At 48.5% G+C, this 24,102-nt stretch overlaps 1 protein-coding gene across 1 annotated transcript in view; it reads left to right on the top strand.

The window, feature by feature from the left end:
* KCNH1 (potassium voltage-gated channel subfamily H member 1) overlaps nt 1-23,700 on the top strand; it is a 357,626-nt gene extending 333,926 nt beyond the window's left edge. The window contains exon 11 of the mRNA XM_046683812.1: nt 22,618-23,700. Coding sequence (XP_046539768.1) covers nt 22,618-23,475 — 858 coding nt within the window. The 3' untranslated portion in view covers nt 23,476-23,700. The remainder of the gene's footprint in view (nt 1-22,617) is intronic.
* Nucleotides 23,701-24,102: the final 402 nt, after the last annotated feature.

The raw sequence follows: 24,102 nt of genomic DNA on the forward strand, positions 1-24,102 counted from the left end.
TAGAAGCATCAGTGAAGAAAAACATAATGACGTGATCAAATATATGTTAATAATATTAATAGATAATATTTATTAATGCATACTATGTATGTGTTAGGCACTTTATGTGCATTATGTCTTTTAATCCTTGTAATAATCCTATAAAGTAGGTAAGCACTATTATTAGCTCCATTTTACAGATGAGGAAACGGATATTCAAAGACATTACAAAAATTTGCCAGAGATGTATGAGAACCCTTGTTTCCCCACACCCTTACCAACAAAGTGGATTGTCAAACTTCTGGAGTTTTACCTATCTGATAGTGGGAAAAAATGGTATCACAGTGTCGTTTAATTTGCACTTCCCTTATTATGAGTGAATGTGGCTTTTTTCATATGCTTAACAGTCATTTAAATTTCCTTTTCTGTGACTTCTCTTCATATCCTTGTCCATTCTAAAAATTGGAATGTTGGGGTGTTTTTTCTTATCAATTTCTAGAAGCGAGTTTTTATAATAATATAAATTACAAATATTTTCCCATTTTATCATTTGTCTTTTAATTTTGCATATTTTGTCTTTTGTCATGCAGAAGGGATTTTTATATAACCAAGTTATTATTTTAATTTTGTAGCTTCTGGATTCCAAGTTGGTTATAAAGGGCTTCTGGTGGTCTCTTTAAAAATTAAAGTAATAAAATTGTATTAAACATGGGGCATTGGACCTAGGCATCTATTTCTTCTTTCCCTGAAAACCCTATGAAATGATACTAAAGAATTTTTTTAAAGAGATAGAAACCCATAAGGACAAAAAAATTGAGAAAAGAGAAAATAGCAGATGAGTGATTTCAACGAATTTTTAGCAGATGGAAAGTGGATGGAGGAATGGAAACTGACAGCGAAGTGGAGGAAGATGCATCTGAGATGCAAAAAGGGGCTAAAGATGAGAAAGGAACCATTTTTTTCTCTTGTAAAACCCAAGAAAAGCTCTGATCTTAGAAGCACAAATCAGTATAGGCTGGGAGGAAGGTCAACTGCTGCACTGAAAACCAGGGAGTTGCTGTAAAGTCTTTATCCGGGATGCGGAGATCTCGAGCTCCACATCTCTACCTCATGCAACCGGTGACTGCAGAGATAATGCGGGGATCAAAAGAAAAATGCCTCAAATAAAGACATAAAATATATGCATCCATGAAACAAAACAGGATGCTATAACAAGGAAATAATCAAAAGATAAGCAAGAGCTCTTGAGTCTTAAAAAGTAGGCTAGGAGAAAATTTAAAACAATAAAAAGCCTGGAAGATAAAGTCAAGGAAATCTTTCAGAAGGTAAAAGAAAAAAGAGGGGGAAAGGTGACAAAATTGAAACATCAATCCTACATTTCAACTTATAAGAGTTCCAGAAAGAAAGAAGATAAAAATTGGAGTGGAGGGGTTGACCCAGTGGCATAGCAGTAAAGTTCACGTGCTCTGCTTTGGCGGCCTGGGGTTCACAGGTTGGGATCCTGAGCACTGACCTATACACCGCTTGTCAAGCCATGCTGTGGCAGGCATCCCACATATAAAACAGAGGAAGATGGGCACAGGTGTTAGTTTAGCACCAATCTTCCTCAGTAAAAAGAGGAGGCTTGGTGGCAGATGTAAACTCAGGGCTAATCTTCCTGAAAAAAAAAATGAAAATTGGAGTGGAGAAAAACTATCAAAGAATATAATATAAGAACACTTTTCAAACTGGAGAACGAGAACTCTTAGGTTGCAGGTCGTCAGGTGTTCAGCTCTTTGAGTAAAAAAGACCCACATCAAAGCATGTTGTTGTGAATTCCTAGAACTTCAGGGGTTTAAAAAAAAACCCTAAAAACTTCCACAGGGATGTTAGACTCAAAAGATTAGTAATCAGAGTGCATCTCTCAATGGTAATGCTGACATATAGAAATTAGTGGAGCAATACTTTCAAAATTCTGATGGAAAAATATTTCATCCCAGAATTCTGTACCCAAACTGTTAGTCAAGGGTGAAGATAAAGACATTTTTAGGAAAGCAGGGATTCAAATGGCTTTAAGGACATCTTTTTCTGGGGAGCCACTAGAGGATTTGCTCCAACAAAATGAAGAGGAAACTAAGAAAGAGAAAATAGTAGCTATAGGACAGCAGTGGAGGGAGATCCTAGGCCTGGAAAGGAGCCAGACCAGATTGGAGCAAGGGGACGGAGGGTTCGAGGAGGAAAAAATGAAACTAATGTACTTATATTATTAATGGGCATATTATAGAGGTATTAGAACATATCAAATAAATTAGTGATGGTTTCATGGACAATCAGGCCAATAAAGAAAAGATGAGATAATGATTAACTCCAGGAAAAAGAAAAGGTTGTATATATATAAAAAAAATCCTGTCCAAGCATAAGTGACAGTGCCAAAATTCAAAGCTGAGGCTGCCTGATCCCGAAGTTGGGTCTTGGGAGCTTATAGGAGAAAAAACCTCCTGCTACAGAGTAACTCTGTGACCTTAGTAAGCCGCTCTCCCATCTGGGCCTCAGTGTCCTCACCCATAGAGTAAATGGGCTATGCAGAAAAGCACAAACCATGATGAAAAGATAGAAAAATTTGATCATGTCAAAGTGAAAAATGTTGGCATGACAAAAGAGACCATAAAAAACTATTAAAAGGCAAAGCTATGGACTAGGACAGCAGTTAGCAAACCAGCACGACCCCAATCCAGCCCACCACTTGCTTTCATAGCTAAAGTTTTATTGGACCACACCCACTCCCATTCATTTACGTTTTGTCTGGCTGCTTTTGCACCACCAAGGCAGCGTTGAGTAGTTGTGACAGATGTGTATCCTGCAAAGTAGAAAATATTTACTATTTGGCCCATTACAGAAAAGATTTGCCAACTGCTGGACTAGGAGAAGATTTTTACAATGTATGCAAACAGCAACAAATTAAGACCTAAAATATATAAGGAAAGCCAACAAATCAGTAAGAAAAAGACAAAGAGAGAACACAATTAAGGTGGGATGAAACCCAGGCAGAGTGCCTTTGAAGGAGTATGGGGCGTTCCTGGGCCCAGGTGTGCTCCAGACCCCAGCCTTGGACCTCCCACACTTGTAGCCAGAGGGGCCCGGGTGAAAACATAAGGCTGACTCTGGACACCCCACACCTGCTACAGGGAATGTGGCAGGAATTCGTGAGTTCTGCCAGTGGGCAGTGAAGTGTCTGTTTCTCATGCCAAGGACAGCCGTGCTTCGTCTCCCGCTCAAAGCTTCTGTAAGCCTCTCATTTGTTGTTCTGGTGGCCTTAGGGGAGAGTCTAATTGTTGCAACCATTGCATATAAAAATATGTGTCCTGTGAGCATTATCTTTGGTGGCTTGTCACTTCCTGACTTGCCTTAATTGGCCCACGTGTTAGATGGTTGATTTTCAAAGGGCAGCAAGTAGGGATGGGGACTCTTCTAGGTGGGAGGGGGACCCGGGACCATCAGCTCCCTGCTCATGCTATTCCAGCCAATTTAACTTAATCCTGAGAGTCACCATTGAGGAGTGGCTGAGTCCTTGGCAGCTGGGCAGAAGGAAAGCCAATTAAGTCTGGGTTTGTGGGCTCACACTTAGGTTCAAATCCCAGCTCCACCAATTATCAGCCAAATAACCTCTGAGCCTCAGTGTCCACACTCATGAAATAAATGATAATTGCAACTCAGCTGCCAACTCTACTCATCTGGTAAGGTTGATTTTTTTTTAATCCAGGGAAAAAAGCCTGTGTAGGATGTGGTCCATTGGTGAAGTAATTTTGAAATATCACTGAAAACTGGGCATGGGTGAGAGGAGCAGAGGAAGGCACGCAGGAACTCGTGGGTCCCGCCAGTGGTGGGCAGTAAAACTCTTCAGCCACCTCTCATCCAACCCTCTCATTCCCACTTTTTTCCTTTGATTATGCAGAGTGACTTTCCCCTCTGCCTGGGGATCAGCCTATCCAGGCCTGAGGGGCTCCATTCCAGCCCCAAAGACAGCTTATTGAAGCTTCTCCTCCACAGAGCGGGGCTCTCTCTTGGCCGTTCTTGTCCTCACGTTACAAAGGCATTCCTCTGCCGGTCTTGATCTGAGCGGCTCTGTGTCTGCAACTTGCCGTCGTCTGCCCCTTTGGCAGGTGGCAGGACTGCCCCTCCCACTGAACCAGTGGCACGTGAGGGCCACATTCGCAGTTTGAGGAAGGTGAGACCTCCAATCCAGGATGGGGTGGGGCAGAAACTGCATTTACTAAGCGTCAGGGAGTGCCACGTGTTGTATATACATTAGATCTCATGTAATCCGCACCCCATCAAAGGGAGCACATTGTTCTCTTTATACTGGTTACAAGAAGGGCACAGAGACAGACCCACTTTGGGGAGGAGAAGGTCCAAAATAGACAGGCAGAGAGTGCAGGTAGAGATCTGGCCTGGAGACTTAAGTTGCTATTGCATGGTTCTGTTATACAGTAGGCTGGGAGGTGAGAATGGGGAAAAGGAAAGGGAATCCTATTTTCAAATAAAGGTGGAAATCCTAGTTTTCTGCTTCTGGTGAGAATCAAGGAGGAGGGCATGCAGGTGCTACAGCCCACGGGCTTTGGTGTCAGACAAGCCTGAACTCAGGCCGTCACTCACTGTGTACGCTGTCTTGCCTCGGCTTGTTCACCTGTGTAATGGGATGACAATAATGGCTACCCCATAGGGTTCATATTCATTGAAATAACATATGACAAGTGTTTAGAACAGTGCCTGACACACAGGGAGAGCACGGCACCTGGTAGCCACTATCATCATTCTGGGCTCCCTCTGAGTGCAACCCCTGTTTCTCCCCTTCCATGGTCTGGGTTCATGAGGGCTCATTTCTCTGCCATCCTGACATCTCTGTGCCCTCTCTTCTCTACCCTTTCTCTTGCAGTTTCTATTTCACCCTCCCTGTGAGGTTCTACTGCAAGGGCTTCTTCTCTTTCTCTTCTACCTTCTCTCCATTTTGTTATGTTCTCTTCTGTGTATCCCTCTCTCTGGACCTCTGTCCCTCTCGGATGCCCAGTTCCCCCAGAGCTGGAACAAGCATCCTCCAGGCTCACTTCTCCTGCTTCCCTCCGACCTCATGGCTCCTTTCTTGCTCACTGGGGATTTCCCACAGAGCAACCTGCGGGAGGCCCCAGCCTTGGTGGTCAGAACAGACAATTGGGGTCAGTTTACCCTTGTGTTCCCCCTGCCTGTTCGCCCCCAAGAAAACCAAGGATGCTGCAGCCTTCCCGCTTCAAGTCTGTGGGCTGAGTATAGGCGTAGGATGGGAAGGACAGATCTTCCAGACATTCAGCTTCTGGGTCAACTCAAACGCCAAAAGTTGTTCCTGGAGTGACGGGTTTGTCAGAGAAATGTTGAGAAACCGAAGGCCAGATTATATGGCCACCAAACCAGCCTTCCTATTCTCTGTTGGATTCACGACCAACTTCTGCCGTCTGTACATCGAAAGAAGAGAGAAATGCAATCTGTGAACTGCTATCTGTTCACCGTTTGCTTACAAGGATATCGTGTGAAAACAATACTGGGTAAAGGAGATGGAAGTGATACAGCCTCTTGATATGTACCACAAGCCCCCTATTTTTGCATCAGCTGCTTCCTGAAAATTAAAATGTCACTTTCCCAGATGCATTGATGGGGTTTACTCTACCGGGAACAGGCTTCCCTGGTGTAGGGGTGTGGCTGATGGGACCGAGAAGAGGGCCCTTGGCTTTTGGCAGATTGCCTGGCCAGGCCCCTATAGTGAGGAGCTGGTCCCTGAGCCCAGCACTGATCCACCAGCCAGAGGGAGGGCACACTCTCTCCCTCTGTGACAGCAAGTGGCAGTAGCATGAGTGTGCAGTCTGCTCGGTCAGTCTGGGATTTTGTGTGGATGTGCAGTTTGGGAGACAAATTACTGCACTTGCTCCCTAGGAATGGAGAGTTGTCTGGGATTGGAATAAACATATCCTATGTCTGCACTTGGCAAAAGGGCCTTAGCGGGCTGCAAGAGAGGCAGGTGGACACTCTTGAGGACTGAATTGACTTCTCAGCCCCCAGGCCTGGTGCCTGGTCCCAGTGCAGGAGGCAGCACTGGATCTGAGTAATTGCATTGGTCATACTGTATCATTGTCCCATTAATCCTCAAGGGCATCCAGTGCTTATCCCAGGACAAGCTCAAAGCCTGGTGCTGGTAAGTGTCCCACCTATGTTTCTTTTGTCCGTTCACCCAGGGAAGTCCTCTTAGCCCCCAGGTGCTCAGCTCTCTCCAGGGCCCTGGAGACCTTCCCAGGGCAGCTTCCCAAGCAGAGAAGCATGAACCTCTCCTCTTCCCAAGGCCCCTTCGCTCTGGAATCTGCAGGGATCCCAGCCCTAGGGGCAGAGCTTGGGTATCAGCCATCTTGGGCTGTGGTCACAGTTCTGTAGACTAATTGACTGAGTAAACCATCAGCAAAGGACTTAACCTCTCTGAGCCTGAGTCCCTCACCTTTGAAAGAGAGAGAATAATAGTTCTAATTTCATGGGCTTGTGGCTGAGAGTTAAGATAAGGCACTTAGCATTGTAATGGGCCCGGCCCAGTAGATGGCTGTGAACTATACTACTTCACCCAAGACCACAGCCGGGCAGGGGATGATTCATCCCAAGACGGAGTATGTCTAAGACAGACTTGGGTAAAAAAATCTGCCTCCCCTCCCCCACACAGGCCTCTGTGCACGCTGTTCTCTGAAAGCTTTAGGAACAACAGATCCTCTGAATGACGGCAATAGGCCAAGCACAGAGGAAGAAGGAAGGGGACCCCAGTCCTTGTAGCCAAGAGAACCAAGAGAAAGTCAGGGCCTGACTGTAGCCCTCACTGGCTCCAGAGAGAGAAACTAAGGTGCTAATGACAGTGGCAAAGGTGACATTAGTTGAGGCCCCACAGGCAGCCTGTGGTGAATAAAACAAGGGCTGTGGGTCACCAGGTGGGGGTTCAAGTTCCTCCCCTTCTCATGCAGCTGCTAGATTTCAACTTGAACTTTTTCCCCTCAGGGCTCCCCATCAGTGAGGGTCCAATCAGGAAGAGAGAAATTGAAACTACACTAACTTTTAAAGAGAGGATATAAATCAGGGCATTGGTGTTGGAAGGCTGTAAGAGCAAAAAAGAGGATGCCCAGAGATTAATAACTAAAAGATAATTTTCTGGGAGGGGTGCAGACCTCTGAGTAGGGACGCTGTCCATCTGGTACTGGGACTTCTGAGGAGGAGGCACCCTGGGGCTTGTCCCCAGTGCTCTGGGAAAGAATGGAGCTTGACTTGGGGCTGTTCAGGGGTGAGGTGAGCCATGGAGCTGTGCTCCGCCTGCCAATGTGCATGGCTGGGCTGCTGTGGGTGCTTCAGAGGGAGCATGGCAAAGCTTGTGCAGGGAGCAGCAAAAGAAGCTGCTGGAAGCTGGGGCTGAAGCAGACCACCGCCGCTGGCGCTGTAACTATAGGAGCTGAAAGCAGACAGGAAGGCTCTTCTCTCCTCCTGCCTTTCAGTCCTGCCAGGACCTGCCATTGGCAGAACCTGAGTGGAAGCCAGCTGGCCAGGGAGCCTGGGACAAGTGGTTGGCCAGCTCTCAGCACCAGCATCTCCAAGCAGAGTATGGAGGGTGGATTTGCTGCTGATTGGCAGTTAGTAAATAACTGATACACACACACACAGCCTGGGATGCACTGTCTCATTTCATACTCATGGCATTGCTCTAGAGATTGTATTTAAGAGTATTATTTCTAAGTTATAAAGACAAAACCAAAGACCAGAGAAGTTCATTGATTTGGCCGAGTCAGTCAGTCAGTTATCGGTCATTGAAGGCCTGATGTGTGCCAGGCATTGTTCTAGCTTTGGGGACACCACAGTGAATAAGACAGAGCTTATCCCAGCAAGGATGTGTGTATTCTTATAATTGGGGGAGTGGGGACAGCAGGAGTGGGGAAATAAAGCACTCATAGAGACAGGTAAATACATTGAGAATCTCGAGTACCAAAAGCAAATACTGAACAGTGTAAGGTGCTATGGGAGGTGAGAAAAGGTCCAGGCCCCAGGGGACAGAGATGTCAGCAACTAAATACCAAGCACTAAAGTGACTGGCCAGTGGCCATTCTGAGTCACCCTCACCTCTATGTCCTGAGAGCCTTGTTCTCATGAGTGGAGAAGTTCTTCACCAAAGCACATTCTGCAGAGCAGCAAGTCTGCTGGCATCTCACAGAGTGGCCATCATGGTGAAGCTGGGTACCGTAAGCTATGGGTTTGAGCAGTCAGCAGCAGGGCCAAAGCACTGCTCAGGAACTGTTGGTTGGCCCCTCTCAAAAGGAGAGTGGTGTCATGGCCTGTGGCCCAATCCACAGCTGAGGAATGGAGCAGGGTTGACTAACCCAACCTCAGCATCATGAAAAAGTTGGCTGCTCTGCATCATGGGAGAATGATAAAGGCACAGACGGGCTGAACCGCCTCACAGACCTAGAAGAAGCACACACCGCGAGGGCTTGCCTCCCTCCCACTCTTTCTCATTCTCCTTGGGGCGTTCAATAAAGCACACCTTTTTCAGATCAGCTCAGGCCAGGAAAGCCATTGGATCGCCAGCTCCCAAGGGGAAGGCTCTTTTTGCTTTCTTTAAATGTGGACTAACCATCTCACACATCTTGTATACCCCTCTGTATTCAATAGGCATTGCAGAAAGACTTTTTGAATGGCTGATCAGAGCTGCTACCTTGTGGAATGAGGTTCTGTAGAGAGTGTCATCTCTCCCTAAACCAGAACATGAGGTTTAAAACCACAGCGATGAATTCAAGTTGGGTCTAAGAAAGGAAGCAGTGAGCATGGACGGCCTCAGGTGGCTCTTCTGACAGGGCCTGGGGTAGGCGTATGGGCTGCCCACCTCCAGGGATGGTTCACTGGGGACTGTGTCGTGTCAGAGGAATGGGCCCCTCTCCATCCCTGGAATCCCAGGGGGCCTACAGCTGCAGACCCCTGGCTGAGTTCCTCCCCACACAGGGGACAGGGTATGGCTCTGCTCCCCACCTGCACTCGCTCTGCAGGCAGAGGGCTCAGGCGGTACAGACCTAAATAACCTGAGGCCCAGGCAGAGCTATTTTGGTCTTCAGATCCTGTGCCTCAGGCTCTGCCCAGGATGGGACTCAGGACTGGGAAGTGGGGATAGCTAGCAATGCCTGGTGCCCACAAGGGAAACACAGAGCAAGAGAGGACTGGTGTGCCTGGTGAGGGGCTGTGTGTGCAGCTAGTACACTGGTACTGAGCAGGGGCATCTTGTCTCCTGAGCATGTGCATGTCCTCTAAACATGAGTGCTAAATATGTGCCTATGTGTCCATCTTGATGATGCATAGATTCTGCGCATCAGGTGATTCTGTCCCTCTCCCAGCTTGACAGCCACTGCTGTAATGTACTGCCAAAGTGAGGGTGCCCTGAGTCACACATGGACATGAGCTTCAGGATGGAGCTCTTGATGAGAAGTGGGAAGAGGTTAAAAGATCTCCAGTCTCGAAGAGGTGCCATTTAGGATTGGTCTCCCCAAGATTTCTTTTTCTCTAATGATTTCTCTCTGTGCCTCTCTCCCCAGAACAGCAGGGGGACGAGAGTAGGGCTCCCTGGGAGTGGAGGCACGGCCAGGCAGGCTACTAAAACTGCCTCTGGAAGGACTAAGGGCAGCCTCTTGGTTTGCAGATGTTCCAGATTCCTAGGGTGGGAGACAACATAGGGGCAAAGCCTTATAGGACCGTTGGACACGTACGTTTCCCAGAGATGCCCACAGTGCTGCAAATGCCCCTTGGTAACCTGGCACAGGTGAGGCCCCAGGTTGAGGTTCATTGTTTTCAGATCCTGTCCATTTCTCTTATACCGTATCCCAGTGTGCATGTCTAGAATCAGGCCATGTTGCATTTCATCTGTCCACTCCTCTGCTCCTCTCGGTCACCCACTCCATAGCTATCACTAGCTACAATTACAGCCTTCGGCCTGGCATCCCTCCCTTCAGTTGCAGCCCCCACCCCGATGCCCACCCCAATCGGTCCTCAAACCTTGCTGCTCTTTGTGCTTTGTGTGGATAGAAAGGCTCTTCTGGGCCCTGGGGTGGGGGCAAAGCTGGGCGATGCCTCCCTCCTCTGGAAGGTTACATGGGAATTACCGTGATGTAGCTCATGTATACAGCAATCTACCTTGCACCAGCACTGCCTGAGAGCCAAAACAAGTATTAGTGTCCCCGCTTCCAGATGAGGAAAACAAAGCTCAGAGAGGCAAAGTGATTGGCTGATGACTCAGAGAGTTGTGGCTGGGGTATGATGCAAACATGGTTAGCTGGCCGTAGGTACAGTGCTGAAAGAGCATTCTGGGATAAAACAGAAGGCAGACCCAAGCTCTGGCCTTCTCTACCTCTGGTGGCGTTTGCAGAGAAGGCTGCTTGAGCCTGCAGGTGGGCTAGGGCCTCTCCCCTCCTCCTGGCCCATACCTTTCTATGCAGCCTGGGGCTGCTCACTCCTCTGCACCCCTCCTGCGTGCAGCCCTGAGTCTCAGTGGTCACTGTGGGGCCAGGCATGACTCTGGAGCTGGGGTAAGGTGCCTATGCTTTAGCACGGACAGGGAGACCTCTGCCCTAGGCCGGGAAGGCAGTGAAGCTACTGAGTCAGAGACCCCTCTCTAAAGTAGCACAGCCTGGGGAGAGAATGAAAGAGACCAGCCTAGTCCACCTCTCTGAAACGTGCACCCCATATTCCACAGGGAAGGAGACTAAGGCCCTAAAAGGAAGAGCTCATGGAGCAAGTAACCCTCTCCCTTAATGTTAAAAGAGTCCTTCACCTCTGAGGAGCTCCTCTCCAGACCGGTCCTCCTACTCCCCACACCCACCCAGGTGCTCTTGATTCTGCATGGCCCTATATGCAGGATTCCTCCCAACCAGGCTCCCAGTTCCTCCCACCCTGTCCTGTAATTGAAACACCTCTGCAGGGATGGGGGCAAGCAGGACTAACTCTCCAGATGAGCCCACACACTTTGTTGAGGGCTGCTCTGCTGACAGCTCCTGGGAAGACACAGGTACTTGGGTGCACATCAGAGAGAGAAGTGGCCCTCACTCGGAGATTCTCCCAGACCGTCTCTCTCCTCTACCCACTCTTGGCTGTGAGAGACTTCACTGTGTAGACCAGTTCTGACGTGTCTGTAGTTTAGAGGTGAGCGGGATGGTAGTGAATACTTTCTCAAGGAGTGCAGAACCGGCAAGTATCCTTGGCAGTTCAGCGGCTGCACCCTGATGAAGGTAGAAAGGCACTCCACTTGGCCTCGTGCATTCGATGGCTCTGAGATTCAGCATCCTACTATGAGAAATGGGGATTTTAACAGTACAACAGAAAATTATTTATTGGGAGAGTCTACACCCTAGAATAATCCAAATAGTGAAATTGTTATAACCATTATTTTCCAAAACTAGGTAATTGCATGAATCAAAGAGTTATTTGCAAAGAGTTGTAGTGTGTTGTGAGTAGGATGGCATGACCTGCCAGCCAAAATGTTGAGGATCACAGCAACCCAATCACATGCCTCAGACAGGGTGGCACAGATCATGAAAGACAATGACAGTGACATCAGAGCCAACTCTCCAGTAATGTACAAGTTGTCAGATTATCAGTTGCTTGTCCGTTCTGATAGAAAACAACTATTTTTAAGAGTGGAATTACAATTATGCAAATATATGCTTTATATCAGATTCTTTAATCCAGAAAAAATTAAGAGAATGAAACCAACCAGAAGATATGGGGGATGGATAAATCTTTCTTTAATTATTGTCCTCTTTTGTGGTAAGAAATATAAACTGCAGAGATATTAATCCAGGATGCATCACGTACAGACTTACCTGGGTGAGTGACTTCACAGGGTGGTTGTGAGGAGTGAGTAACTGATGTGTACAAAGTGCTCAGCCCAATATCTGGTCCCTTGTAGAGTGGCTGGTTGTGTTAGCTGCTGTTTGGGTTGAAGGCTCAGATGAGGAAGGGAGGCAGAGCACTGGAGAGTGACTCAGATGTGCGATGGTAGTAGTGAACTGTTGACCCTTCAGCGCCTGCCCTGCCTCTTCCTCTTCTCATGGGCTCCCCTTGCTGCCGTTTCCAGGACAGACCCCTTCCCCTATTTTCCGTTTCTCTCCATCTCAGACTGGAAGGCAAGAGCAATGTGCAGAAGCCTATGCCCAGGGTGGAGAAAAACGTGGCGCCATCTCTCCAGAGCCATGGTGAGCAGGATTGTGTACCAGGCTGCAGTGGGTGGAGGAGAGTGAGCTGAACGCTCCGTCAGAGAAGTATTTGGTGGGTTTGATTTCTGCAAGTCATGGGTCCCCTTCCACTTTCTTAAGTTCTCCTGTGGAATAATGAAACAGCATAGTGTTAACATGCTTTCAAAAGTCACAATTAGAGCTTCCCTAGACGGGAAGGAAGCATCATTAAGAGTAGGTTGGAGGCTGAATGCTGGTCCACCTGTCTTAACCCTGGAGCATCTCTGATGGAGGCGAGAGGTCACTAGCTCCGGGTTCTGCCCCATTTCCTCTTGCCCAGCTGGCGACTTGGCTCACACTGAGGAAGTCCTGGGTGGAAAGAGGGACTGCTCTGGCTAGGACAGTGGAGGCCTGAGGGGTCTACAAGACATGTAGCCATGCTCAGCATGGGAAGTTTCAGGTTCTGTTGCTGGGGCTGGAGAGAAAAGCAGCATTGATTTATAACTGCGAAGGGCAGGGCTTCTCACAAATGCCATTTCATCGCATCACCACAGCAAGGCTGGAAGTAGAAATTTTGTAGATGAGACAGCTGAGGCTTAGAAAGATCAAGAAATATCCTCAGGGTCTGCAACCAGCACACAGCAGGGTGGGCATTTGCACCAGGTCTTGTCAGCACCTCTGCTGGCTCTTAGCTGCCTGAAGGGGAGCACTGGACCCTGCAGAGCACAGAGAGCAAAGGGCAGCCTTTGGGGAGGGCCACGCTTAGCAGATGGGAAGAAGAAGAAGCAAGAAAGGAAACCCAGTTCTAGTCGCCAAGGGCTGCTGTAACAAATTGCCACAAACTGAATGGCTTAAAACAACAGGAGCTTATTCTCACAGTTCTAGAGGGCAGAAGTCTGAAATCAAGGAGTCTGTAGGGTTGGTTCCTTCTAGAAACTCTGAGAGAGAATCTATGCCTCTCTCCCAGCTTCTCGTCACTGTCAGCAGTCCTTGGCATTTCTTGACCTGTAGCTGCCTAACTCCAATATCTATCTCCATCTTCACATGGCCTTTTGCTCTGTGCTTCGTGTTTCTCTTTCCCGTCTCTTATAAAGACACTCATCTTTGGATTTAGGGCCCACTGTAATGCATAATGATCTTGTCTCACGATCCTTACCTTACTACATCTGCAAAGACCCTGTTCCAAATAAAGTCACATTTTGAGGTTCTGGGTAGACATACATTTTTGTGTCCATAATTCAATCCACTACACTCAGGGAGCACAAAGCAAGGAGGAGAGTGACAAATGCCAGAGGCTAGCGACTCCCACACAATAATGCCGTCTATTCCCTGAGCAGCAAACAAGGTATGCATCTCCTTCTTGGGATGGCATTGAGAAGGAAGCATTCTCACCCCTCTTGGGTTGGAATCTTCCTAAAGATGGAGGAACAGGTGCATCTGCAGGAGTTTTTCAGGGCTCAGGTTAGTCTGTCAAAAGAAGACCTTGTTGATCCACTTGCTGTCAGTGGGGGCCCTTGCAACAGTGAATGAGATGATGCCAGTCCCTGTGGGATGTCACTAAGGGGTCTGACAAGGTTGGTCTTGATTGATGCCAGAAGAAAGAGCAGATGTTGCGCGGTGGTGGGAGGGACCAGCCTGTGAACAGAACCCTGAGAGCCACTAGACCAAGCCACCTGAGAGCAGAGCATCTCTAGCCTCTACATTCTTCCTGGATGAAGGCCACTGGGACCTCTGTGCATTCCTGCTCCTCTTACCAGTGCCAAGCCCTGAGGGTAACTGGTAACCTCAGCACTCTCCAGGGAGGCAAGATTTTTCCAATAACCAAGACTTGGCTCCTGTGATGCACAGCTCCTCTTTCCTGTCTTGGCCAATCAAAGTCTGGATCTCATGCCCCGCATCCTAATGAATTAACAGACCACCAGTCGGATGTTCCTAGTGTGTCATTCTCTCCTTAAATACTGTGGGGCCCTCAACTTCTGGGAGCCTCTCTCCTCCCCTTGGCCAGATATTCTCTCTACTTCACAGTTGTGTCTCTGAATTCTGTAGAGAAGTTGCTGATGAACAGGGAGTAAAAGAAACTAGTGGAAGTAGTAGTGGGGCAGAGATAGAGGTTACCAACATATACTGAGAGAAAATCTTCCTTTTCCCTAAAACCAAGGAACTTTCCCTAGTAGAATGGCTTAGGACATGGGGGTGGATGGGGATTCAGGTGGCCAGGGGTGAGTCTTAGTTCCACTATCTGCGTGTCCTTACATAGTCACTTAGCCTTTCTAAGCTCAATTTTTTCATTTGAGAAATGAGGATAATGATTGTACTCACCTGCTGGGGCTGCTGTAAGGAGGGCATGAGATGGCACACGTCAAACATTTGACAACAGCGCCTGGCACATTGGAGGTTCTCCATCAGTGTCAGCCCCTCCCACCAGGACTGCTACCAAAAGACATTTTTCTACGTTGGGTGGCATTTCTGCCTTGTGTCATTACATGTGCTGTTCCCTGTATGAACACCTTCACCCAAATCTTTCACCTTTTATAACTGACTAATTCCAGTCATCCTTCTGGAATCATCTCAAGGGTAGCCCTCACAAAGAATGATACATAATACATCACTCAGCAACTGTTAAATGTTGAGCACTCTTCTGAAGGATTTACTTACATTGTCCACCTTAATCTTCATAGTGGCTCTCTGAAATCAGCAGTATTATCTGCTTTTACAGATGAGGAAACTGAGGCTTGGAGAGCATGATCCCAAGTCTGTCTGATTTCCAGAGCTTGTGCCCATGTTGTCTATCACTCCACACTGACTCCACCCACTCCTGCCCTCCCACTCCCGACCCTGGACCCTGTTAACCCTTGTGCTTAAGCTGTGAGTTCCCCCATGTGCCTCCCTGGAGGGCAGAGCTATACTTATTCCCTTCTAGCTTCAGGTGCTAGCAACACCTGGTCTTAGCTCAAGGAGTGGTTACTGACCTTGACTGGCCTCAGTCCCTCTGGGAGCCCCCATGAGGTTCAGGGTCTCCCATGTTCTTGGTGGTCCACATGTTCATGAGGCTGTTAGCATTTCGTTCCATAATGAACAGAAGTGGCCATTCTGAGGGGGTTATGAAGTGGCCTTTTCAAGAAGAAAAATCCAACCACCTACCTTATGGTATCTATCCATCTCCAGTTTGTCTTTCCATGTTTTCAGTTTTTTTAAATGGTCTAGTTTGTTAGTCTTCACGTTTTATGCTCTTCCATCAAACCAGGTAGGGATACTGGTGGAGGAGGCTGATCGGTGGGGAAACTAGGGGAAGGCAATGTCACCAGGGCCTTTAGGGACATTAGGGTGGGGCCCTGCCCTCCTGATGCTGCTCTGTCCTCCAAAGTGGCTTCCGTCAGCATCAGCATGGGTCCCAGCTCTGGGAGGAGAAGAGGCCTGGCCTTCCCCTGTCATAGAGCGGCAATATGTATGCTCCCTGCATGCAGTAGGTGCTCAATAAATGTTTTTTTGGCTTTGTGTCCTCCACTCCAGACAGTGAGCCAGCTTTCTGTCAGATTAAAGGAAGAAGGAGTCAAAAGTGCTTGCAGGGCCTACCAGTCCGCTTTCATCATCCTTCACACACAGAGGACAGTAGAGTGGCAGTGATCTCACCACTCGTCAATCCTGGGGTTCTGAGACCCTGCTCAGCACATCTGGGTCAGGCTGCCTGCGTCAGAGTCACCTGGGAGCTTGTTGCAAATGGTGCTTTCTGACCCTGCCATGGGGAAATTCTCACTCAGTAGATAACAACCCCTCCAGGTGGTTCTGAAGTGCAGCCGGATTTGAGAACTGCTGATCTGGTCCAGCCAAAGAAGGCTATGACTTGCCCAGGGTCACACAGTGGTTCATCAGTGGCAGAGTTGGGACCACTCCAAGTCTGTGCTCTTTCCACTGTTCTCTGCCTGTTTCAGATTTGGGACATATGTCTGAATCCAATAAAAACCAAAATAAATCCCTTTTGGTTTATCTGTGGTTTTCTACGATTCATACCTCAGTCTCTGTTCATTTATGCAAACCCCTGAGAATTGACATTATGTATATATTTTTACTCCTCAATCTGAGCTCTTTTAAGCAACTGGACTCGCACTTGGGCACCCTCCCTGCATCCTCTGGGCTGTCAGGACTCTAAGTTGCCTATTCCCCTCCGAGGCCTATCTTTCCCCTATATGTGCGTCTGGGACCCTCTTGCTCAGTGACTCTGGGGAACTCCTCCTCCCCTTGGCCTGGTCTTGGTTGGGGCTTGAGAGGGGCCTGACCCTCCTTGAGTATAATCCAGAAGAGGTGGTTGATTGTCCTGACTCACCTCAGATCCCAGGGGGATTGCTTTTTCAAACAAACTTGAAAATAGCTGCTCAGAAAGCACCGTAGCTTGAGGAGCTGAATATCCGTCCAATTCAGCTCAACAACTATTTATTAAAGGCCTCCCAGATCAGAGTTGTTGCTGGTGAGCCCCTAGAGGGACATGGAGATGGATGAGCAGGTGCAGTGGCCACCCCTGCCTCTGTCTCCCCAGATTGCAGTCAGTCATGAGCTGCTCAGCATTCTGCATGGCCTCCCATGCCTGACAGGTCAGGCAAGGGAAATTACATACCCCTTTGGGCTGGCAGGACTCTGGCTGGCCAGGAAGGATCTAGACTTATCCCATCACTGGTGCCTAGACCCATGCCAGCCCATCTGCAGGGCTGGACCTTTCCAGTGGTGATTAGACAGTCCTTGTAACAACCCCGCAGAGAGAATCTGGCCCCACTCTGGTGTGGCCCTGTCTATGGATCGCCCATGTGAAGAAGACTGATGACAAGGGAAGAGCACCAGCCCACACCCTGAAGTTCTGTTTCTATTTAGCTGTGTGACCTTGAGCAGGTCACTCTCCCAGTCAAGCCTCGGTCTCCTCAACTGTCAAATTGTGGTGGAGGCCTCTGCATGCCTCCTGGGAATTTTGGCTTAAATGCGATAAAGCACTTGAGTATGTGGAATAAGCTGTAAAGCACAGTCCAAAGTACTGTATTATTAAAATCATTCATTGTTTGTTCTCTAAAGGACTTGAGTGATGATCTCATCCAGTGGTTTTCACAATGATCTTTTAGGCCACAGAACCCTTTTCCAAAATGAAATCTTATAACGAAGCCCAATGCAGAAAACAGGAAAATGGAAAGAAAGAAGACCTGGCACGGGTCTGATAAGAGCTGGGGGAGGAGGCTGTCTAGCTGGCGAGGGCAGATGTGAGGGGGTGGCTTGCTCAGGGTCCAGCCCTGAAACAAGCACCTCAGTCTTCAGATTTCCAGTCCAGGCTCTTCCCATGACATCAGACTGCCTTCCACAGAAAGATTCAAATTTATACAAGAGAAAAATTCAAGAGCAGTTGTCCTCCTTGCAGAAAAGTTCATCTCAGGGCTACTTCTAAATAGCAGCTGTCTTAGCTCATGCAAGACGTTGAAAAAATAAAAATTGGTCAGGCAGAGATGATGAAATCAGTATGAGGTCAGTCTAAAATGAACAAGAATGAAAATGGAAGCCCTTTGGGATTTTATTCATATACTGCTCTTCAGGAGCATATCTGCTGTGCAAGGAGAAGTCCACCCGTAATCTCTCTTTTTCTCTCTCCCCGTTAGACCACAAACATCAGAAACAGATTTGGAGGCCAGGGGGCATACACATCGCTTCTTTCACCCTAGCATGGAATGGCCATAATTTATCCCCTGCCATATTCATTGATTCACTGATTGTCGATTGAGCGCTATATATGCAGGCATGATACTAAAGATGAAAAAAAAATAACTGAAGAATGCATTTTGCCTGCCTTCAGAGAGCTTTGCCTAAATGAAAAGACAAACAGGCAAATGCTTCTTCTCACGTTGGTTGCAATGATCTGTGATGAAGGTATGTGCAGCCGCTCCATGCTTAGTACCACCAGGAAGGGTCTTCTGACCCCAGGGGTGGGGGAAAGTCAGGGAAGCTGGTTGGAGTAGGTGACTCCTAAGCTGAATCCTGGGGGTCACATAGGAGTTGTTGAAGGGATGGGGCAGGAGACGAGATTGAAGGGAGCTTTAGGCACAGAGCGCATAGAGTGACTGAGGGGTAGGAGGCAGGAGAGTTGATCCTGCAGCTGCATCATCATCTCACAGAGTTTGGATTGATCCAGGTCCATCCACTAGGGGGCAATGCATCTACAGTGGAGAGCGCAAATCCCAAACTCCAGGGGCTCAGCAGGAGGGTTAGAGATAGAAGGCACCATTTAGCTGGAACATGGAATAGGAAATGGCCTTCCCATCCGTTAGGGCTATGTGCAAATGCAGAGGGCATCCCAACCCCACACTGATATAATTTCAGTGTTTTCCAGAGGGGTTTCTGGGGAATACCACCCTTTCCCAAGAGAGGATCTAATGCTGTATGTGATATTTTCCTCTTAGACATTCATAAGGCACGTTAGCATGTTAAAACACTGAGAAGTCCTGCAGTAAAGCAACCAATTTACCATTGTCGTGTGGCTCAAATTTATTTCATCTTAAAAGGTTTCCCCCTTCACAGTACCTGTTAAAACCTCATAGAACACTTTGGAAAAGGTGGATGGACTTTTCCCCAGGCATCTAGCTAGGGCGTCTTCTGGGCAGAGAGGATCTTGGATTATGGGGCTTAGGGTCTTGCCCATCATTCCTAGGGCACACTCCCACATGCAAACTGAGAGCTGCTGTGGTTGGGGTTGGCAGCACAGACCTCATTGTCATGAGTGGTCTGGCCATCCCTGCCCATTTGGATCTAAAATACTTGGCCAAATGCCTTGTCATGGCTGCCTCTGAGATGAAGACACCATGAGCAGCTTCTCCAAAAAAGCAGGTGAAGTTAGTAAGCAGAGCGCTAGACCACGTCAGCTCTGTGTCCCCTGGGGAGTTGCTGGTTTCCCTCTCTGATTCTCAGAGGAGGGCTCAGGTGTTTCTTCAGAGCGGGAAGCTCTTCCCTGGTTCACCTGCCCACTGCTAGTGATGTTCAGGTGGGGCTGCCTCTGGTACACAAGATATTTTTGGAAAAGCCAAAAAGCTTTAGAAGAGTCAGCACAGACCCAGACACCCATATCTTCTCCTGAGGAGAGCCCTAGACCATGAGTGCTGAACTACCAGCGCTGATGATGTGGCCACAACATCTGAATATGCTGCCTGGGTCAGGCCAGGATTCTGACCCATGGGACATTTGGTTGAAGAGCACAGTATATTCAGGCACTCAAGGAGGAGTTACCCCTTCCGCTCACAGATGTTCACCATGAACGCATATTATGCCTTTGGAAACCTACTGGTCTATTCCACTGCACAACTTCTTGGTATAAGTTTTTTGTTGACTCTTCGATATCTGAAGAAATACTTCCTTTTCTTTAATCCTAAAACATCTCATTTAAAGTCTCAAGGGCTGCCCCTGACCTTTGATTGAGAGACTTGCCAAGAGGACCGTGTGTGTTCCGAGCCAGTTCCCTTTATAACATTGATTATGACCTCTGTGATTGCATCTTTTCAGGCAGAAGACATTCTCCCATTGATTCATTAGCTCATATTTATCTGTTCTTCACTTATTCATTTATTCATTCATTCCACAAATATTTTCTGAAGGCTTTCTAGGTACCAGCCACATTCTAAGTGAGGGAAATCGTGAATAGACCATACTGGCTCTCTCCGGGTAGGCAATAAATAAATTTTTTAAAAACTAAAAGATACAATGTGACTAGGTGCTCAGGACAGTTTCAGAGGGGATAAGATATAGATGTAAATAACTGCTATCTTGTTCTGGAATTGTTACTTACAAGGAAGGGAACCCCACCCAAACTAGCTCCGTGAAAAAGAGGGGATACTGACAAGAGTCGATGTCCCACAGAATGAAGGGCGGGAACCAGAGCAATCCTCCCCCCTCCATTTTTTAAGAAGGGATGTGAGTGGGGGAGGAAATAGTTTGTATCTGTACTACAAATGGACACGAGATCGAGAGTAATTGGGCCACAGGAGTGGTGTGAGCATAGCAAGGGCTGTTAGAGTTGGGAGGAGGGAGGACACCTTAGAACTCTGTGGAATCAGGGAAGGCTTTCTGGAGGAGGTGCTGTTTGAGCAGGGCCTTGGTGTGAGGAAGATCTGCATATCCTATGGACAGCAGGGGCCATTCCCAGAACAGAAAACAGCATGAGCAGAGGGAGGCACGGAGGTGGAAGGCTGCCAACTAAGAGCACTGGGGGAATAGGCAGAAAGGGTCTTAATCATTCTATTTGTCACCATCCCTCCATCCCAGTGATGCCCTCAGTTGGGTTTCTCTCCAGAGTGGACAGGATTCTCCTGAGCCCCCTGGCTGGGATCTGCAGGCTAGACTAAGGAGCAGATGGAGTACGGCTGAAGAGGACCAGTGGGGACAGAGTTATAATATCACAGCTGGGCAGGGTGGGGATGGGAGAAATGCTGCCCAGTGGAGGTCAGAAAGCCACACACTGCATCCCAAATAATGTGGCTTGAAGATTTAACCAGGTGGCAAGAGGGGTGGCAGCTGCATCCTCCCACCTGTTAGTGACCCGAGTGTAGAGTCACCCAGTGACAGGAACTTTGATGGGGAAGTCAGATGACAGGTGTGAGCCTTCTGTCTGCTACCCATTTGCTGATTGATCGCTGGCATCAAGCAGTTCAATGTTTCCTGGGTTCCTATGTATTTATTGGCACTACAAAATGACCATATTGTCAGTCATACCTGAGAACATAATGAGTGGTGCCACCCCTCTCTGGGCAGGGGGGACTTCCTGGAGAAGGCAGGGTGAGTTATGTATCATCTGTGCCTAGAGGTAAAAAAGGCAGATGCCTTGAAGGGGCGGGGGCAGGAGGATTCATTTTAAGCACCTACAGTGGGCCCGTGCTTTCAAATAAGGAATCTTGTGCCGCCCTTACACCAAGTTGGAAAAGTAGGGATTTTCCCCACTTTTTAAGGAGGAAACTGGGGGACAGAGGTTAAGATACCTGTCTGAGGTCACAAGGCTAGGTAGCAGAGCTGGGACTTAATTCTGTCTGACTCCAAAGCCCACATTCCTGGCATCCTACCATATGTACCTCCCCAAACCCTAGGGTCCTGGGGCAGCTTCTGGGTTGGTCCCAGGCTGCCTGCACAGGGCACAGGGGATTGCAGATTGTGAGGATGGAAAACCTGCCACTCTCCCTTACACAGGCCTCTCCTCTGCTTCTCAATGATCTCAATATCTCTGGTCCTCAAACCAGTGATTTACGTAAAAAAGACAACCTATTGCAGGTTGCTTCCCCCAAGTTCAGATAAGGGATGAGTCAAACACGTCCCTGAGTGTACCTGCCACTTGCAATAAAAGCCAGAAATTACAGGACTTTCCCATAATCTGACATTGGCCCTGTAAGATGTGGCTTATGCTGCACGCAGAGCCAGACCCACGAGACTGTGTTGCTGACTGTCCATGCTCCGCAGGAAGCGTGGTCATCGTCAGGAAGTACCTGTTGGACATCTAATGGATCTGGGGTTTGATGGCTTGGGTACAAGTCCCTTATAGGAAACTTGTCTGTTATGTGACATTTAGCTACTCTGAGCTTTGATTTCCTCTTCTCTAAAATGGAGATAGTATGTGTCCCAGTGACCTTATAGTGCTGTGTAAGGAGTACATGAAGTAATATTAAAGTGCCTTACAAACTCTAAAGCATTGTCCAAGTGTTTGTTATTGTTGGGATGAGTTTGTGCGCAAGGTCACGGGCCTTTCTTCCCTGTAAGCTCCCCGAGGGCAAGAAGGTCTTCCGTGGGAGACTAGCTTTTACTTTTCACAGCCAACCGCATTCACTTAGGGTCCTGATCTGCAGGTGGCAATGGCATTCTTCCCTGTGGCCCTGCCTGGGGACTCAGCTGAATTTTCTTGCCCTGGAATGTGGTGTAGACCAGAGGTGCTTGAACTTTCATGCATCAGAGTCACCTGGGGAGCTTTTCAAGTTACAGATTGAAGGGCTTCCCGTCTGGAGAGTCTAATGCAATAGGTCAGAGTTGGGGTCAGAAGAATGATTTTTAAGAAGCTCACCAGGTGATTCAGAATTGCAGGCAAGGATGGGTTAAAGGGGGCTCAGGCTCAGAGGCCAGGACAGTCCCCACCTCCTGGCAGGTGGGGATGGAGAGGTGGGGGGTTTGTTCCTTTTGAATAGAACGACAGTAAAAGTAAATTCCTTGCTGTTGGAAAGCTGAGTGAATGTCAAGAAAAGGAAAGTGATGGTAGTCACTGAGTAAAGCCCTGGGAGGCCTCGTAGGGATGTGAACATACTGTGAGCCTCAGCCCCTGGGGGGCTGGAAGCAGAGAGCTGTGATAGGCAGAGGGCCTGGGCTTTGCTGCTGGCGCCACCACGCACTTAACACAGCGTGTCCTTCTGTCTCCCTCCAGATCGTGTTCCGGAAGATCAGCGATGTGAAACGAGAGGAAGAAGAGCGCATGAAACGGAAGAACGAGGCTCCGCTGATCTTGCCCCCGGACCACCCAGTCCGGCGACTCTTCCAGAGGTTCCGACAGCAGAAGGAGGCCAGGCTGGCCGCGGAGAGAGGGGGCAGGGACCTGGACGACCTGGACGTGGAGAAGGGCAATGTCCTCATGGAGCACGCCTCGGCCAACCACAGCCTCGTGAAGGCCAGCGTCGTCACCGTCCGCGAGAGCCCCGCCACGCCCGTGTCCTTCCAGGTGGCCTCCGCCTCCGGGGTGTCCGACCACGCCAAGCTGCACGCGCCCGGGTCCGAGTGCCTGGGCCCCAAGGGGGGCGGGGGCGACTGCGCCAAGCGCAAAGGCTGGACCCGCTTCAAGGATGCTTGCGGGAAGGGTGAGGACTGGAACAAGGTGTCCAAGGCCGAATCCATGGAGACGCTCCCCGAGAGAACAAAGGCGTCAGGCGAGGCCACGTTGAAGAAGACAGACTCGTGTGACAGCGGCATCACCAAGAGCGACTTACGTCTGGACAACGTCGGTGAGGCCAGGAGCCCTCAGGACCGGAGCCCCATCTTGGCAGAGGTCAAGCATTCTTTCTACCCCATCCCTGAGCAGACGCTGCAGGCCACCGTCCTAGAGGTGAAACATGAGCTGAAGGAGGACATCAAGGCCTTGAATACCAAAATGACAAATATTGAGAAACAGCTCTCTGAGATACTCAGGATATTAACTTCCAGAAGATCCTCTCAGTCTCCCCAGGAGCTGTTTGAAATATCGAGGCCCCAGTCCCCAGAATCAGAGAGAGACATTTTTGGAGCGAGCTGAGAGGTCTGTTAAAAAAAAAAAAAAAGATATCCAACATGAAAACATATAGCCCTGCCCTAGACACCACCCCACCACACACCCCTACACGACCAACAACTTTCCAAGTAAGCTTTTCCTGACAGAAAATCAAAGTGGGACCATCGCTTGGGCATGCTGTCTCTCTTTTTCTATATCTGGGAAAAGATAAAGAAAGAGGAGTGTGCCACCACCCTGCAAGATGGCAGCTGTGTCTGAACTGTCTCTGCACAATTTTGGAAGAGGGGGCGTGCTGTCTAAAGGGTATTTTCCTTCATTTTTAATTTTTTACTGCCATGATATTTGTAAAAGATGAAAACTACCAGAAAAGAATTGCAGCCATTTTGGGATTGGTGGGAGGGCACCGGAGAACCCCTCGTATATATACCCTGCTGGGCTCCTCCGCCAAGAACCCCAAAGACTGCGGTGGGCACAGGATTTCCCAGCATTCCCACTCCTTGGACAGCCTGTGTCTGACATCACTGTATATTTTCCGACAGTAGTCATTTGTAACAAGCTCAGGACAAGGGGAGCTTGAGGGACACGGAGGGTAGAGCCCTTCAACTTTCTGTCTCTAATGGTTAAGGCCAAAAAGCAGCTGAGGTGCTGTGA

This window comes from Equus quagga, chromosome 13 (genome assembly GCF_021613505.1).
Source record: "Equus quagga isolate Etosha38 chromosome 13, UCLA_HA_Equagga_1.0, whole genome shotgun sequence".
In the NCBI taxonomy this organism is placed as follows: domain Eukaryota; kingdom Metazoa; phylum Chordata; class Mammalia; order Perissodactyla; family Equidae; genus Equus; species Equus quagga.